This window comes from Ornithodoros turicata, chromosome 9, assembly GCF_037126465.1.
Source record: "Ornithodoros turicata isolate Travis chromosome 9, ASM3712646v1, whole genome shotgun sequence".
NCBI lineage: Eukaryota > Metazoa > Arthropoda > Arachnida > Ixodida > Argasidae > Ornithodoros > Ornithodoros turicata.
Window position 1 is genome coordinate 11,748,362 of NC_088209.1, and position 16,986 is coordinate 11,765,347.

Consider the following 16,986-nt stretch of genomic DNA (forward strand, 5'->3'; position numbering starts at 1 on the left):
GCCTTCTACTTGTTTACGCTCTCGTCCCGTCCTCTCGCACGTAACACTCAAAAATGGCAACCAAGCAGACAACAACTAGCACACATTCTCAGGAACACTGTAAACTGAAAAACACCCTTATGGGTGTAAGTGGTTTGTCCTATAACTGACACCACTTTTTACACCGTATGGTCTTGGAACACCCTCTTTAGAGGGTGTATTCTGTGTAAAACACCGTTTGAAAGGGTGCTTTTCCTTGAAAATGCCGTCTTTTGCACCCTTTAAACACCCTTTTATGGGGGTGTAAGATTGTTAAACACCCTCCTAAAGGGGTGTATAAAGGGTGCAAAACACGGCATTTTCAAGGAAAAGCACTCTTTCAAAGGGTGTTTTACACAGAATACACCCTCTAAAGAGGGTGTTCCAAGACCAAACGGTGTAAAATGTGGTGTCAGTTATAGGACAAGCCCATAAGGGTGTTTTTCAGTTTACAGTGAAATGACACGGGATAACCAGGCATTTTCTCTACATGGATTACCTTTATTCTTACCCGTGTCGAGCATTCGACCTCTATGCCACGTAGCCTGCTCCAGTACATAGCGGATTACATTATAGCCTCTAGCACAGCGGCACAGCGACCGTGTTCAAGTGTCCAAGTGCCGTTTAACAGCTGCTCCAGGAGCAGAAACTCGTAGCGCCCGAGAACGAGTAAGAGAGCAGTCACTTAACGCGCCCATTGATTCAGGCCTGCACACAAACCGAGGCTTTCGCACGTCACACTGGCATACGAAGCACCGAGAACAGTTGTCGCTTGCCTCGTCCATTAGAGCAGTAAATAATACTACACAGATATCACTGTAGCTGGCAATGATGTCAGTGGTACTGGTACGCAGAATGGTCGCGGAGGACCCATGTGAGGCTTGTCCTGTACTTGCTGTCTCGCTGAAGTCAGGTCGTCCGTGACGTTGGCACCGTTTTGAGGTCTGTGTCGTGCACTGCGTTGATGTGCACGCAATCCAGCTAACTGGCTGTACGCACGTTGGCACACCAAGCACTTGTATGGCCGTTCGCCTGCAATAGTTATTGCGTTCATCAGACATTTTAATGGTGCTGTGGGTAAGAGAACAGGTGGCAAACGCACTACCGGTAATTGGGATTGCTTTCACTACTATGTTGAGCTTTCACTGCTACATACTTTCGAATTCTCGGGTCATATCCCTAGAAATAAAGAAACGAGTCCTTTCCTACGCGATATTAAATGTATTTCTTTAATGCATTTTGAGCGACCCCGAGATGCCGGAAGCAGTCCCAGAAGGCTTTGGATAAAAGCTATTCTCATTGAGTTCCGAGCACATTTCGACCAATAACTAAACTGGATGCAGAGTTGTGCCTAACTCGTTACAAGTAACTCGTTACTTGGTAACGGTTACTTTTTTTGGTAACGAAGTAACGATTCAGTTACTTTTAAAAAAATTGTAATAGTAACGGAATCAGTTACAAAAATTGGTAACTCGTTACTGACGTTACTCGTTCCTTTTCTTGAGCACGGGGAGCACATTTCGGCATTCCGTGTGGCGCAGTGCCTGCAGATTTGACCTGCGTGACGTGTGACTCAAAGTATTATTGCAGTCCCTCACTGGATGTGTTGTTGTCCTTTCTCTTGTTTCCGTAATCTCCGACCATCACTCCTTTCCAAGAATAGCCACCAATTGTGCTATGGCTACAAAAAACGCGTTTCGACTTTTCTTATCTTTGCTAAGCTTCTGAGCGCTCTAAATTATGACGCAGCCTCTCGTCTGTTTTAGCCTTGGGGAACCGTTGGTGATCTGTGGCACGAAAACCAGTGTTTTTTTCTTGTGTCTTCCTAATCTCCGATCACCCCCACTTCGGAAACAAGGGAGAACGTCCAGGCAAACTGATATAGATTCATGGTAACGGGCCGAGAGACAAGGAACACGAAGGACGGATGACAAATTTCGAGTATCAGCTCCTCCTGAAGTGCAATTCCTCATTAATAAAGAGTTGAAGGCCAGTGACGGCGTGTTTGCTGCGGTAACGTAAAAGTAACTCGTTACCTGTGAGTAACGAGAACTCGTTACTTTTGTATGTTGGTAACGAGTAACGTATTTAGTTACTTTTTTCTGAAGTAACGGGTAACGGTATTTAGTTCCTTTTTTTCGGTAACGGGCACAAGTCTGACTGGATGCAGATTATTTGCTCGCAGTCAACTCGCAAGTCTGATACACATATTAGTTGTGTGCGAGAATAAAGAATGTGAAGTACATATGTTTCATCATAATGTGCAGCTTTCACTGTCATCTAGTGGCTGCACGAAAAGAAAAAGGACATCATCTTGGATGTATTAGAAGGACACGATTGCGCACCGAATTGTAAGTTCGAAAATGCTACCCCACTCACACCTTCCCCCCACCCTAACACACACATACACACAAAAAAAGTTTCCAGGTAAGACACTGAACCCAAACTCATCAGACGCTAAATGTAAATCAGAAGTACGTGGAGATACCCATACACCGTACTGTGCTGTCTTTTGTGCATCCATGCACTACATCGTGCTGTTATTGCAGATATATCACGACGACATCATAAATCGACGATGGGATATTTCTCTCACAATTGAATCCCAACGTTCTCCGTAAACAGCTCCACTGAAAGTGGTCGCCACGAACGAAAACTTACGACGCGACTGACAAGCGCTATCTCTCTTACTGTTACACTCCATCGAAGGTGCTTATACACGACCAACCTTTAGCCTATATTCGATTTTTCGCGGTTCGCACTTTCTTGTTCAAATATTTTGAACGATCGTACTGTGTATTCATGCCACCGCAAACCGGAGACACGAAGCAGAAGCACAACGTCACTGACATACGCACTTCACTGAAGATGTTGACCATCCGTGGTCTCACATTCTCAAAAGTAAAGTTTATAACTGTGCGAAGAAGTTGCAGATTGCTTCTCTTCATCCAAAAACACTTAAATCGCTTTTAGTTCCTATGCTACGAAAGGTACTGATGAAGAGCAGATGAGTGTCTTCCCTTCGTACTGGTGTGGTGTTAGGGCATCTGGGCCACGGCGGACTTAGCACGCTCATGATTTAGTTTTGGTTTCGGTTAATTGAGATGACCGGTTGTGCCAAGTGGACTCTATGATGCAGTGGACCCCATGTGTACACGAATTTACTTGTTATCTCCGGGTGTGAGGCGCCGTTCTATTATTATTAAGCTACAAAGCATTACACATCACAATTGTTACAGTAATTACTGATGGGTTTAGGTTAGTTACTTAATTTATTTAAAATTGGCCTAGAACAGATGTTATTTAGTCCCAGCCACACCCAAAAGTGACTCAAATCTACAGGGTGGGTGCAATAAAAGGTCAATCACATTTTTGCGCGTGAGAGTATACCTACTTGACGGACAGAGTTCTACTGCCACACAGGGAATCATTTTGTGCCAGAGAAACCTATACGAAAAAATCGTGGTTACCAGCCATTGCGTAACAAAACAAATAGGGCCACGCAAGCTTTCGTCTTCATGTATTACCTATGCGCTATCGCTCCGCGAGTCTGCGAGGTCAATGCCCATGACGTCACGGTGAAGTTTCTAGGACGCTGCTGATTGGCCAAATGAACCACATGCGCCCGGGAGGGCTAAACAGCTCCGATTTCTCTATAAGACGTCACACTTTTCGTTGGGGATGATCTTGGTTTATCGACGAAAGAGAAACGGAAGTTTAACGCAATATGTTTGTTGAAGTTTGAACTATTCGGTTCTCGTATAAGTTCGCTCGTGCGAGCATCCTGGAAACGTTTTTCTCATTGTGCTCAAATTACGATCTCGCGGAGTAGAAAACTATCGTGCGAACTGCGAGTGTCCTCGTATAGAAATGGTAAATTTAGTCACGCGGCAGCTACTATAGTCTAAACTACCGTGAACGAAAGGACAACGACAACAACGCCTCAGCACGCGTACGAACTTACATCTTCCACTGCGAGGCAACTGGAGCCTGATACAGCAGCAGTGGCACCCGGACGGACAATGATCAGGGGGCTTAATCGCTTCATCGTCGTTACAGTCGTTACAAGCTAACGAGTGGCGGGAAATTCAAAAAGGTGGGCACGTGACACATTGCGCGTGACGTATACGTGGTCGTACGTACACGTATCGCGCGAAGAGCGCCGTGCATGTGTTTTACCACGTGCCCACCTTTTTAAATTTCCCGCACGCCTTTTTGAATTTCCCGCCACTCGTTAGCTTGTAACGACCGTAACGACGATGAAGCGATTAAGCCCCCTGTTCCTGGTTCGTTCCTGGTAACGTTCGTTCGTTCCTGGTAACGTGTGAGACTCCACTGTTATGAGACGTTAGAGCTTCTATGGGGCCGCTCAAAACAGCACATTAAAGGAGCAGTCCAGAGGCACAGAACTTTGTTTCTGTTTTTGGTAGGTACGGAATGTTAGGGGGCCAAAAATAGTTTTCCCACAGTTAGTGGCAACCGTAACGAAATAGGGACGCCTGCAATAGCCCACCGAATCCCCAGTGCGCGAAACACCCTCCTTCGTCTTCACGATAGACACGTGATAAGCGCAGCCACGGGCGTAACTATGTGACACGAGTGGTAGGGACCCTCCTCTCATTGGACCTGGGATCACAGGATCGAGGTAAGCAACACCGCGCAGGCTACTGCTTCGGAAACGCCAGGCGTTCTCCGGCTGCGTGATGTCCGAAGCGACTTTTTTTTTTACTTTCTTTTCGTTTTTTTTTTTTTCGTTTTTTCTAACCGCTGACACCACGGGAAGAACGAGTGGTGCAGCCCGAAATTTTGTCAAAAACAGGGTGTCGGAGCGAACCAAAAACCGGAACCAAAAACCGAAAAAAAAACGCTATTTTGGTGCGAACCGGAACGGAATCGAAACCGTATACGTTTTTTTTTTCGCTCAGGAGGGAAACCGAAAAATATATTTAACGGTTTTCGATCCAAGAAAAAACTTCGCCGGTTTGGACTACGGATAGGCGAATGAAACATACGTCGTGTGCTCTGAAGTCATGTTGTGGATACTATACGAAGGTTACGGTTACGGTGGAATGTATGTCGATATACTATGACCCTTAGGCTCCCTTTGTAATGGTTTATTGTTCGCGCACGCACACAGACTTAAAGGTACATGTGACTCTCTAGCAATGCGCCGTAGTGTTCGTTTTAATTTGGTCCCCCCAAACTCTCCTCAACTAAACAGCGACCCAAAGGGGCTGCATAACGGCGTCTCTATCGGTAATGTCGCGCAACGCGTCCCTTGTTTGAGTGCAGCAAAGTTGAATACATTTGCGTATACGCGAGGGCAAGCCCGTGCGAAGTGGCAACTCTTTTGTGGACAGGACACGGAGAAAATGAAACGAAGCCGTCGAGCGCGTTTGTGAGTGAAGGTGTTCCTCGACTTGCGTCGTACTCGTGCGGTGGTGCTTGCTGGCTAGACAGTAGCAACAGACATTCGGATGGGACGCGATCGCACCAACCCAGCAAGAAAGTACTTTACGGATGACATCACGACAAACAAGTCCGTGTGCAGCATGCGCTTCAAGAAAGGAGAAAGCCTATTTGAGCAGACAGTAACCTACAGGAACCAGGAGCTACCAATTCCACAGCTGTCTATTCATATTAAATACCATGTATGCGGAATAAATGGGTTTACATTTTGTAACATTGATTTTTTTTTTCTGAGGATGAATATTCCCAGCAGAAGCGAAACCGGTTAAAACCGGTATGAACCGGTATTTTTTTGCTCCAGAGCAGAACCGGTACCGGATCGTTTATGATATAACCGGAACGAAAAACGTTTCGGTTCGACACCCTGGTCAAAAATGTTTGTTTGTTTGTTCAATATCGTAGCCCCCTTTTAGACAGCTATTATAGGTAAAAGCTACAAATTGGTTCAGTGGCTAACAGGTGGCGCCACAATACCGCCGTCATCGCTTGCTTTCTGCTACTGTCAGTTCTGAGAGTGCACAGAAACCACAGATATGTTACTCTTGTGATTGCAAGCTTATTTTGTCAGGCTGCGTATATGCTTTATTTTCACTTTTTTTTTTTTGAGAAAACGTGATAGAAAACGTTTAGAAAACGCCTTGGCGAACGGAAGCGCGGCACGGCGCCGCGCACGTCATTTTACACCCTCGCCCTCTTCTGCTGCGCAGAAACTTACTTGCGTATACCGATGACGAAAGCTTGCATAGTCGTATATATTTGGTTACACTGTGCTTCGTAGGTTTCTCTTGCATAAATTCTTTGCTCCGAGGCAGAGGAAGTCTGTGCGTCAAGGAGGTATTGCATCAAGAAGGTATCACTAGAGTCACTAAATAAGCTACGCTTCAGAGTAGCGACACTGTGCCGCCATGTTGTTTCGGATGACCTCCAGCGCCATCCATTTAGCGCTCTTCGAAGTGTCGTCTTCTTCCACTGCTGAACTTCACCTTCATCTATTTCTACTGCCAAAATAGAGGTGGGGCTGGAGGTCATCCGAAACAACATGGCGGCTCAGTGTCGCTACTCTGAAGCGTAGCTTATTTAGTGACTCTAGGTATCACGTCTTGCACAAAAGTGTGACTGACCTTTTAGAGCACCCACAACCTGAAAGGGGCACTAAAACGCAAAAACGACTTGCTCTCGAAAGAAAGTCCTTGTTTCAAATAGAAAATTAGTTCACACAGCGCTACCGTTTAGAAGAAAAACGCAGTGGAAACAGGGCCGTCATTGACGGCAACGAATGGAATCCACAGGAAGCGACGATTGGCAGCATCCAATGAGACAGCAGGACAAGCGCGCGCTTACCTATTGTGGCCGTGTGGATTTGGAACGGGTCCGATCGTAGTATGCCGTATATGCGCGCGGCATGGCGCGCCCTACTTGGATTGGATTGGATTGGAAAACTACTTCATTTTTCAATACAGATTCACTGAATTGTAGCCTACAACAGTTCTCGCAAATGTTCCACTGACAACATTTCTTTTCACGTCCTTGGGAGAGCGACGCCAGTCCGCTTCGCAACGCGCACCATGTTTTTCTCAGGGGCTGCTCCATGGTACACTCTTAAAAATGAACTTCACCGCATAGCACGCTCCTAGCCAACCATTATCTCGAATGATATCGTTATCTGTTCTGATTTGTTGAAACCGGGAGGCGTACGCCTTTTTGTGACACTTATGCTGTTCATAATTGTCACAAAAAAGGCGTACGCCTCCCGTTTTCAACAAATCAGGGCAGATAACGAGATCATTCGAGATGATGGTTGGCTAGGAGCGTGCTATGCGGTGAAGTTCATTTTTAAGAGTGTATGGCCACTGGGCATGGCACGCGCAGCATGGACTAAAAACACGATGCACGAGCTGAAACGACGCTCACTGCTTAGCGCCGAAGCAAGAAAGAGTACCGTGTATATTTTTAATTGTAGCTTCGTAAGAGAGTCATAGTTTTGAATTATGATACCAAGTACGAAATTAACATGGCGCGGAACACGATTTGAAGAGAACTTGTTTTTGCATTTTAGTGGTCTTTTAAAAATGGTGGTGGTGGTGGTGGTGATGGTGGAAGGGCTTGCCGTTGTCGACCTCACGTATGTGGGCAACGTCACGACTGACGCCCTGGGGAAATGTGCGTCCTGGGCCGACTTCTAGGGGAACTGTGCCGACATATGTCTGAAAGCGTCTGAGGAAAACCCAGGAAAAACCCCAGACAGAACAGCCGGCACCGGGATTCGAACCCGGGTGCCTCCCTTTAAAAATGAACTTCACCACATAGCACGTTCCTAGCCAACCTTCATCCAGTGTGACATCCTTCTCACCCCTGATTTGTTGAAAACGTGAGGCGTACGACTTTTTCTGACACTTGTGCAGAAATGCTAATTGTCACAAACAGGCGTACGGCGCGCACTTTTCACAAATCAGGGGTGATAGAGGTGCCAATCTGCACTCTAAAAACTGAACTTCACCGCAGATCACGCTCTGCGCCAACCACTGCCATTAATGATAGGGTTATCGCTTCTGATCGAGGAGAGAGGAGGGCGTACGCCTTTTTGTGTCAGTTTGGATAAATGATAATTGGCGTAGGCACAAAAAAGCGTACGCCTCCCTCTCTCCTCGAATCAGAAGCGATAACCCAATCATTCGTACACTGTTAAAATAGATGGTGGTGGTGGTGATGGCGATAGGGCTTGCCGTTGTCGGCCTCACGTATGTGGGCAACGTCCTGTTAAAATAGAATTTCACCACATAGCATGCTCTTAGCCAACCACCATGCTGAATGATGTCATTCTGTGTCTTGATTTGTTCAAAACAGGGGGAGGAGAGCTAGATGTTGTCAACAGTAACTTCATGTGGCTCAACGTTGTTTGATTGTTCATTTTAGCTATCGCCCAATCTTTTGCGACGATGGCCCGTACTTGCTGCATCTACTGCACCCGTTACCGCCAACATCGTCTCCTCCTACACTCTCAGAAATGAACTTCGTCACACTGCACGCTCTTATCCGAATGACAACGTTCTCGCCCCTGATTTGTTGAAAACGGGAGGCGGAGCCTATTCTGTGCCGTGCGCAATGGGCACATAATAGGCTCCGCCTCCCGTTTTCAACAAATCTAGAGCAAGCACGTTGTCATTCGGGATTATGATTGGCTAGGAGCGTGCTATGTGGTGAAGTTCATTTTTTAAGTGTGTACGGTCGCGCATCGCTCGCCTCATGATCTCAGAATTTTGCCTAGCTACGCTGCTAGGCCCCACACACATACACTCTTAAAAATGAACTTCACCGCATAGCACGCTCCAAGCCAACCATCATCTCGAATGATATCGTTATATGCCTTATTTGTTGAAACCGGGAGGCGTACGCCATTTCTGTGACAATTATGAACAGCATAAGTGTCACAAAAAGGCGTACGCCTCTCGTTTTCAACAAATCAGGGCAGATAACGATATCATTCGAGATGATGGTTGGCTAGGAGCGTGCTATGCAGTGAAGTTCATTTTTAAGAGTGTAGGCCACACACATACACACTAAAAACAGAACTTCACCGCATAGCACGCTGTGCTCCATCCATTACCGCGAATGATATGGTTATCGCTTCTGATTCGAAGAGAGAGGCGGGCGTACGCCTTTTTGTGGTAATTTGGGTATATGAAAAAAAAAAGGCGTACGCCCCCCTCTCTCTTCGAATCAGAAGCGATAACCCTATCATTCTTGGCAATGGTTGGAGCACAGCGTGCTATGCGGTGAAGTCCTGTTTTTAGAGTGTAGGCCACACAACATAGAAAGGCGACAGAGGCACTTGTTCAGTTCCTGCGGATCTGTGGCCTTCTGGGTGAACTGTGATCAATTGCGTGGTTGTTTTCCTTTTGGTTTGTTGCTTTCCTGGGAATAGCAAGCCGCAGTAGCGCAGGCTAACCTTTCCCTCCTATTTTTTTTATATAATAAACGTATCTCCCTTCCCCCCTCACCCGTGCGAAAACCTCAAGCCGCTAGATTCTTACTTCGGCTTACTTCGCCAAGTTCCGATCATTTTAAATCCGGATTACACCTCTACCCGGACACCGCGAACGAGAAACTTACCTCTCCTTACCTTGGCTGACTTTTCCCCTTTTATCTACCGTTTGCCTTTTTGCCTTTTCTGCCAATAGATCCCCCCTGCCCTCGAATTTCCAAAACGTTCGAGGGAAATTGGAACATGGAGCAATAAAGTGTTTTTTCTATGATGTCTCGCAGGGGCTAATTTTGTATCGGTTATTTATCTTAAGTATGCACTGAGACGCACAGCTTTGAAACTACGTTGCTTCTTATACTCGCCGATAACTGCAGGGTAGCTAGTACACGCCAGAAAAATCAGCGAAAAACGCCGATTTCATGACAGTATGAAAAACCGAAAGGCATTACGAATCCTCCCTAAAGTAAAAACCTAAGGCCCGGAACCCTAAATGTAGACTGGTTTACGGTAGTGTAATCATTTCTGCTCTCATCGTACACTCGGGAAAGGCCGTGCGCAAAGCATGTGGTGTATAAGGCATGTTGGGAAGCCTTCCTAAGGTGCAAAGATGTATGAAGCTGTCGTAGAGATCAGAACGTCCTCAACCGTTGGCTTCGTGGACAGCATGCATTTAAGTTTTTTTAGTTTTATTTATATTTATTTTTTATTTATGAGAATACCTCACGTGCCCTCGGGGAGCGTTGAGTGAGGGGGGGGTTACATCAGCAAGTCAGAACAGAACAGAACAGATCAGAATCATCAGAACAGATCATCAGAACAGAAGCAATTGAACACTTTGCAAAAAAAACAAAAAAAAACACTTATGTGAAAACGTTAAGAAAACATATGCGATGATAATGAAATTAGACACCAAAACTGGCAGCTAGCTGGCTGCGAAAAACTGAAAAGTCGGAGTTAGCTACGATAGACTGGGGAAGGTCGTTCCAAGCACTGATGGTTTGGGGGAAGAAAGAAAATTGAAAATGAGATGTACGACATGGAATGTGGTCGATTTTATGGGCATGATCGATCCTAGAGGAGGATCGATTTTTGAAAAAAAAAAAAAAAAAGCTGTTGAGTCATTTATTGGTGGTTATCGATGACCAAGGAACAGAAACCCGTATAAGACTTCCTTTTCGACCCGACTTGTGCTTAGAACATTGTAAGGCGGTATCTAGATGTCTCTCGAAGGAAAGGCATTTGACACAAAATCCGCTCTGGTCTTAAATCATTCCACTTCAGCTCCTACACACGACCCTCATCTGCAAACCATGACGCGCAATTTAAAATTGTCTCCGCATTCTCTTAACACTTCAGTGATTGCTGGTTGCATTAGCAGGAAGGCGGCTAATTTTCTTAAACAAGTATTATTTTAAAGAACACGCTTGTTGTAGTTTGTATATTGTATATTTGTTGTAGTAGCCAGGGTTGGCTACCGGAAAGGGAAATAGAAGCGAGAGACGGTAATTACCGAAATTCAACAGGAAACGAAAATGGAAACGAAAACAAAATTGTTTCAGTTTCCACTACCAGAAACTGAAACGGAAACGAAATTTAAAAAAAAATCGCAAAAACCAGAAAACGAAATTCGCAGGACGTTTCCCGCGATGTTTTCGCGTTAATATGAAAATTATATATATCCGCACCGTGTCCTCCCAATCTGCCGAATCCCACACTCTTAAAAATGAACTTCACCGCATAGCACTCTCCTAACCAACCATAATCTCGAGTGACATTGTTATCTGCCTGGATTTGTTGAAAACGGGAGGCGTACGCCTTTTTTGTGACACTTATGCTGTTCATAATTGTCACAGAAAAGGCGTACGCCTCCCGTTTTCAGCCAATCAGGGCAGATAACGATATCATTCGCAATGATGGTTGGCTAGCAGCGTGCTATGCGGTGAAGTTGATTTTTAAGAGTGCAACACGCCCAATGCTTTGAAGGCCGCGAGACAGCAGTAATCTCTTGACCTCCAAATGTGCTGGTTCGACTGGCCGAATGACCGACATGTCCCTTCCCAATTCGCCGAATTTACGTTACCACCGTGACTTAGTGGCTAAGACCATCGCCTTCCACATCGAAAGTGAGAGGTGACCCGACTACGCTGTCTGGATATTTTCTCTGGGCTCTCCTCAGATGTTGGTAATGTTTCCTATGAACGTGGCCCAGGGCGCACTGTCCTCCCAGCAGGGCCGGGGAGAGAAATTACAGACCCCGGGGATGCAAGACTACGGAGTCCTGCCCATAGCCCCTCCTCACGTCCCCTGGTGTTTGCAGCTGTCGGGCACTGGGCCGGGCAGGCCCGTGATGAGGCCCGGGACTCCATCCCCCCCCCCCCACACACACACTCTCTCGCCGGTCCTACATCCCGGTGTAACTTGTCTTCCGTCACACCGGCAGGCAGAACGCTATGTAACTAACACGCCGTCATCAACCAAGTCGATTTTTTGTGGGACGTTCTGTCCTTTCTACGTTCATCAGTCATGGGGTTCCGGGACATTTGATCGAACGTCGTTTGGTCGAAAGCCGTTTGATCGAACGCGGGACATTTGGTCGAAAACCATTTGATCGAACGCCGTTTGATCGAAACGGCAGCGGTCGTTTGATCGATTTTTTTAATTGGTTCACTTGGAGTGTCGAAAATGACAAAAAAAGACAAGGAAAAAAAAGCTGCAGTTCTAAATGTAGTTATCCTAAGGAACATTTAACTTTGTGTAATCTGCTTCCCCGTAAACACATTCCTCATGCTAACCCACTTTTTCGTGTCCAAAAAGCAGTACAAGGGCCAGGGTTGTTCACCCTTAACCCGTTGGACAACCCTAATAGGTTTTTCCGCTCTGACACATAGTGACTAAACAGGCTGTACTTGTTAATCCCCCAACCCTTTGTCAAATTATAATTGATGCCAAGTATTAAACATTTTGGCAAATGAATTAAAAAATAAGTAAATGACATTTTTGATGATGATTTATTCCCGTCGAATGTGAACAAATTTTAACAGTGTATTATTGTTTGTAATCAACTGACCACTGTATAGGAGAAAGAGCAGTTTCAGTTTACTTACTTTTCGCCTATGTGCAATGAACCTAAATTTAGTTCTTGCAACAGACATCTAACCGAAGAAGTCATTCGAAACCTAGACAAGATAAGCAGGACAGCAGATCTTTGTACTTTCTCTATTTCTTCGGATAGCGTGCATGTGTAGTGATTCCAGACTGCAGATGCATACTCTAAGGTCGAACTAAGGTTTTGCATGCTGTTAATTTAATATCTCTCGTTGTACCATGGCGAAATTTCGTTCTTAGCACCCACAGGCTTCGAGTGGCTTTGCACATATGACTATCCCGTTTCAGACCGTTCCCTTTAAATATGTCGCCAGCAATAAGAAGGGTGCCCAGAACAAGGATAGACTATCGGCTGCTCTCAACCTGGGGCAGCTTTCTTCAATATGTGTCCTACTGATTCGTAAATGACAAACGTCTGCAACTAACCAGTGGTCTCCCCTCTTCGACTGCAAAAAGCAAAAAAGAAGAAAAAAAGGAGAAATAGAAAAAGCAGAGGACACGGATTGCCTGCTTCGTATGCTCGAGTCAAAAGTTACAGAAAAAGTGGTGCGGACAACACAGTGCATGCAGCTTTGAATTCCCTTCGAACAAACGTCTTTCGAACAAACGGCGTCGATCAACCGGCTTTCGATCAAACGGCTTCGACCAAGCGGCGTTCGATCGAACGCCTTCGGTCAAACGGCGTTCGACCAAACGGCGTTCGACCAAATGGGCGGACACCCTCTCATGGGGCTTTCCATTGCCTTGACAAGTATGACGCTTTCGCTGTCGTTGGTTAATAAGCGAATTATAGAGGGTTTCAAAATAATCCTCATAGCCAGCAACAACGTTATACTACGATAGGACCTCTCACGATAGTGACGCAGAGCTTACGGCTTCTAGGTGCAGGAGCGAAATAAAATACCTTTAAAATATTTAAATGAAAAGCACAGAGAACTTAACGGACTGAAATGTCTCGAAGAGATATTTTTCTTACTCTAAATGAACAAATTACTAAACAGCACACATATTGTTAATGAAATAATGGCGAGAAGACATGCGAGCTGTTGGCAAGGATCCAATACGAAAAACCCGGAGACCAGGGTACGTAGAAAGACCACACACAAGAGAAGATCCAGAGATGTCCCCCTTTGTTACTCTATAGCCATGGATAAATTTATCGTCTCCCTATTAAACTCTTCAGCTGTGGTATTATCAGCATGTGCTGCTACGTTTCCTATATAGTCGGGGGTTTTCGTCACAAATATTGCTAATGGTATTGCGATTGGTGGGTGTCATCTTTCAATATAATTTCTAGTTTTCCACCCACTGTTCACTAAGGGATTCAATGATTCTCGCACGTTTCCTATCTACAGGTCATTTGCCACCATATGCCGAACTCGCCGAAAAGCTCCTATATCATTTCCCAGCTTGCGGAAAAAGGTTGACCTTTCCCCTCAAAGATAATCCGCTTAACTGCATTCGGCGAACTGGGATTCGGCAGATTGGGCTGTGACCATCCGCACTATTCTTCCAGTCATTCATTCATTCATTCGTTTTGTTTTCGGGACTTTCTTTCGTGTTGAGCCCACTGCGCAGCAAGGTGGACGCGAAAGTTTTGGATGACGTGTTATTTTTGCGCACGAGCGGAGACTTTTGAAACTTAAAGGCATGTATTTCCGCAAGCTAGAGAGGCATCTACTTGCAGTGTATAAGATTCGTGACGAACAACAACATATATACTACACTTTGCATTAAAGTCCTTAGTGTTTGTGTTTGGTGTGGCTCTCCTTTTGCATCCATTATGTAACTAGAATATCTGACACGAAAAAGTCAAAACCAGACAGTACGAGTTCCGTATAAGAAACGGAAACCAATACCGAAATTACCTCGGGAACGGGAACGGAAACGGAAACGAAATTCTGAAATGGAAACGGAAACAGAAACCGCTACCGAAAATCGTCCGGAAACGGAAACGAAAAGCAGAGCTTTTCAGTTACAGGAAACGGAACCGGAAACAATAATATTTTCGGCAACCAACTCTGCATATTCCCAATGGATATCAACTGTGCACGATAAGAAGGAGTGACCTTATTATACCTGTGTGAAGTCTGAGGTGGTTTCGCAACGTAGATGACTGACTGAAGCTGCGGCCGCAGAATTTGCAGGCAAATGGCTTCTCCAGTGTGTGAATGCGCATGTGCGAACGGAGGTTGCTCCTCGAGTTAAAACCTCTCCTGCAAACGACGCATTTCAGCTTGCCGCCGCTCGACGATGAGCAACTTTGGGTCCCCGACGTCTTCACGCTCTCTAAATACACGGACAGAAAGAAATTGCGGTCATTCGCCTGCTATGAATACGCTTGGAGTACCGTCGGCGCCAAATTGCGCTTCGATCGATGGATTGATGATGTAAAGAGGAAAAAGTGAGAGAATTTGCTCCACGTACATGGAGAGACCAGCTACTCCATGGCAGGCACTCACTTAAATACACTATACCGGTATGTATATACTTGACATAACACAAAATAAAAATATAGCGAAAAATGATGAAGGGGGAACGGGAAGTACGCTCTTAGAAATGAACTTCACCGCATAGCACGCTCCTAGCCAATTATAATCTCGGGAGGTGTACGCCCTTTTGTGACAATTATGCTGTTCATAATTGTCGCAAAAAGGCGTACACCTCCCGTTTTCAACAAATCAGGACAGATAACGATTTCACTCGAGATTATGGTTGGCTAGGAGCGTGCAATGCGATGAAGCTCTGTTTTTAGAATGTGCAGTCTTAAAAATGAACTTCACCGCAAAGCACGCCTCCTAGCCATAATCTCGAATGACATTGTTATCTGCCTTGAAAACGGGATGCGTACCCCTTTTTGTGACACTTTGTGACGCTGTTCATAAGTGTCACAAAAAGGCGTACGCCTCCCGTTTTCAACAAATCAGGACAGATAACGATTTCATTCGAGATTATGGTTGGCTAGGAGCGTACAATGCAATGAAGCTCTGTTTTTAGAATGTGCAGTCTTAAAAATGAACTTCACCGCAAAGCACGCCTCCTAGCCATAATCTCGAATGACATCGTTATCTGCCTTGAAAACGGGATGCGTACGCCTTTTTTGTGACACTTTGTGACGCTGTTCATAAGTGTCACAAAAAGGCGTACACCTCCCGTTTTCAACAAATCAGGACAGATAACGATTTCATTCGAGATTATGGTTGGCTAGGAGCGTGCAATGCGATGAAGCTCTGTTTTTAGAATGTGCAGTCTTAAAAATGAACTTCACCGCAAAGCACGCCTCCTAGCCATAATCTCGAATGACATCGTTATCTGCCTTGAAAACGGGATGCGTACGCCTTTTTTGTGACACTTTGTGACGCTGTTCATAAGTGTCACAAAAAGGCGTACGCCTCCCGTTTTCAACAAATCAGGACAGATAACGATTTCATTCGAGATTATGGTTGGCTAGGAGCGTGCAATGCGATGAAGCTCTGTTTTTAGAATGTGCAGTCTTAAAAATGAACTTCACCGCAAAGCACGCCTCCTAGCCATAATCTCGAATGACATCGTTATCTGCCTTGAAAACGGGATGCGTACGCCTTTTTTGTGACACTTTGTGACGCTGTTCATAAGTGTCACAAAAAGGCGTACGCCTCCCGTTTTCAACAAATCAGGGCAGACAACGATATCATTCGAGATTATGGCTAGGAGGCGTGCTTTGCGGTGAAGTTCATTTTTAAGACAGCACATTCTAACAACAGAGCTTCACCGCATAGCACGCTCTGTGCCAACCGTTGCGGCGAATGGTGGGGTTGTCGCTTCTGCTTCAAGGTCAGAGAGGGGCGTACGCCTTTTTGTGTCAATTTGTGTATATGGTAGGCGACACAAAAAGGCGTACGCCCTCCTCACTGTTCGAATCAGAAGCGATAACTTATCGTTCGTGGCCATGGTTGGCCCAGAACGTGCTATGCGGTGAAGTTGTTTTTAGAGTGGCAGTGCGATACGTTTACGGGTAGAAACACACAAAAGGTCCTATCTGACGTACCTTGCAATTTTACGGCGGGTTCCTTTTCGATTGGAAGCAGTGATTCGGGAATCCCCATGTAATGTGGCAAATTTCCATCGTACCAGACTAGGAGTTCATCGTCCGGGTAGATTGTCTGTAACGGGGACATACGCAGTAAGTAAGAAGTTTCATCCGAATATTCCAATATTCCTTTTCCTCCCGAAAGGCTTCTTTTATCGCTCCTGTAAGTTCCTTGTCACCCAAACGGGAATTGACATGCAATGGGACCGCGAAGAAAATAATGGGATACGCTCATCAAATACGGCCAAGGAATTGGTATGCTACAGGTACCTCAACCCCGAACGACTTACGGGATTTATTCGATGAGTCATTTCGGATCCAATGCCTGGAATTCATTGCTGTC

The 16,986-nt window shown here is 45.5% G+C and overlaps 1 protein-coding gene across 1 annotated transcript in view; it reads right to left on the minus strand.

The window, feature by feature from the left end:
* Window positions 1-567: 567 nt before the first annotated feature.
* Window positions 568-16,986, minus strand: part of LOC135369310 (PR domain zinc finger protein 12-like) — a 57,297-nt gene continuing 40,878 nt past the window's right edge. The window contains exons 5-7 of the mRNA XM_064602906.1: window positions 16,602-16,716; window positions 14,654-14,863; window positions 568-1,050 (exon numbers count right to left, since the gene is read on the minus strand). Of these exons, the coding sequence (XP_064458976.1) occupies window positions 821-1,050; window positions 14,654-14,863; window positions 16,602-16,716 (555 nt within the window). The 3' untranslated portion in view covers window positions 568-820. The remainder of the gene's footprint in view (window positions 1,051-14,653; window positions 14,864-16,601; window positions 16,717-16,986) is intronic.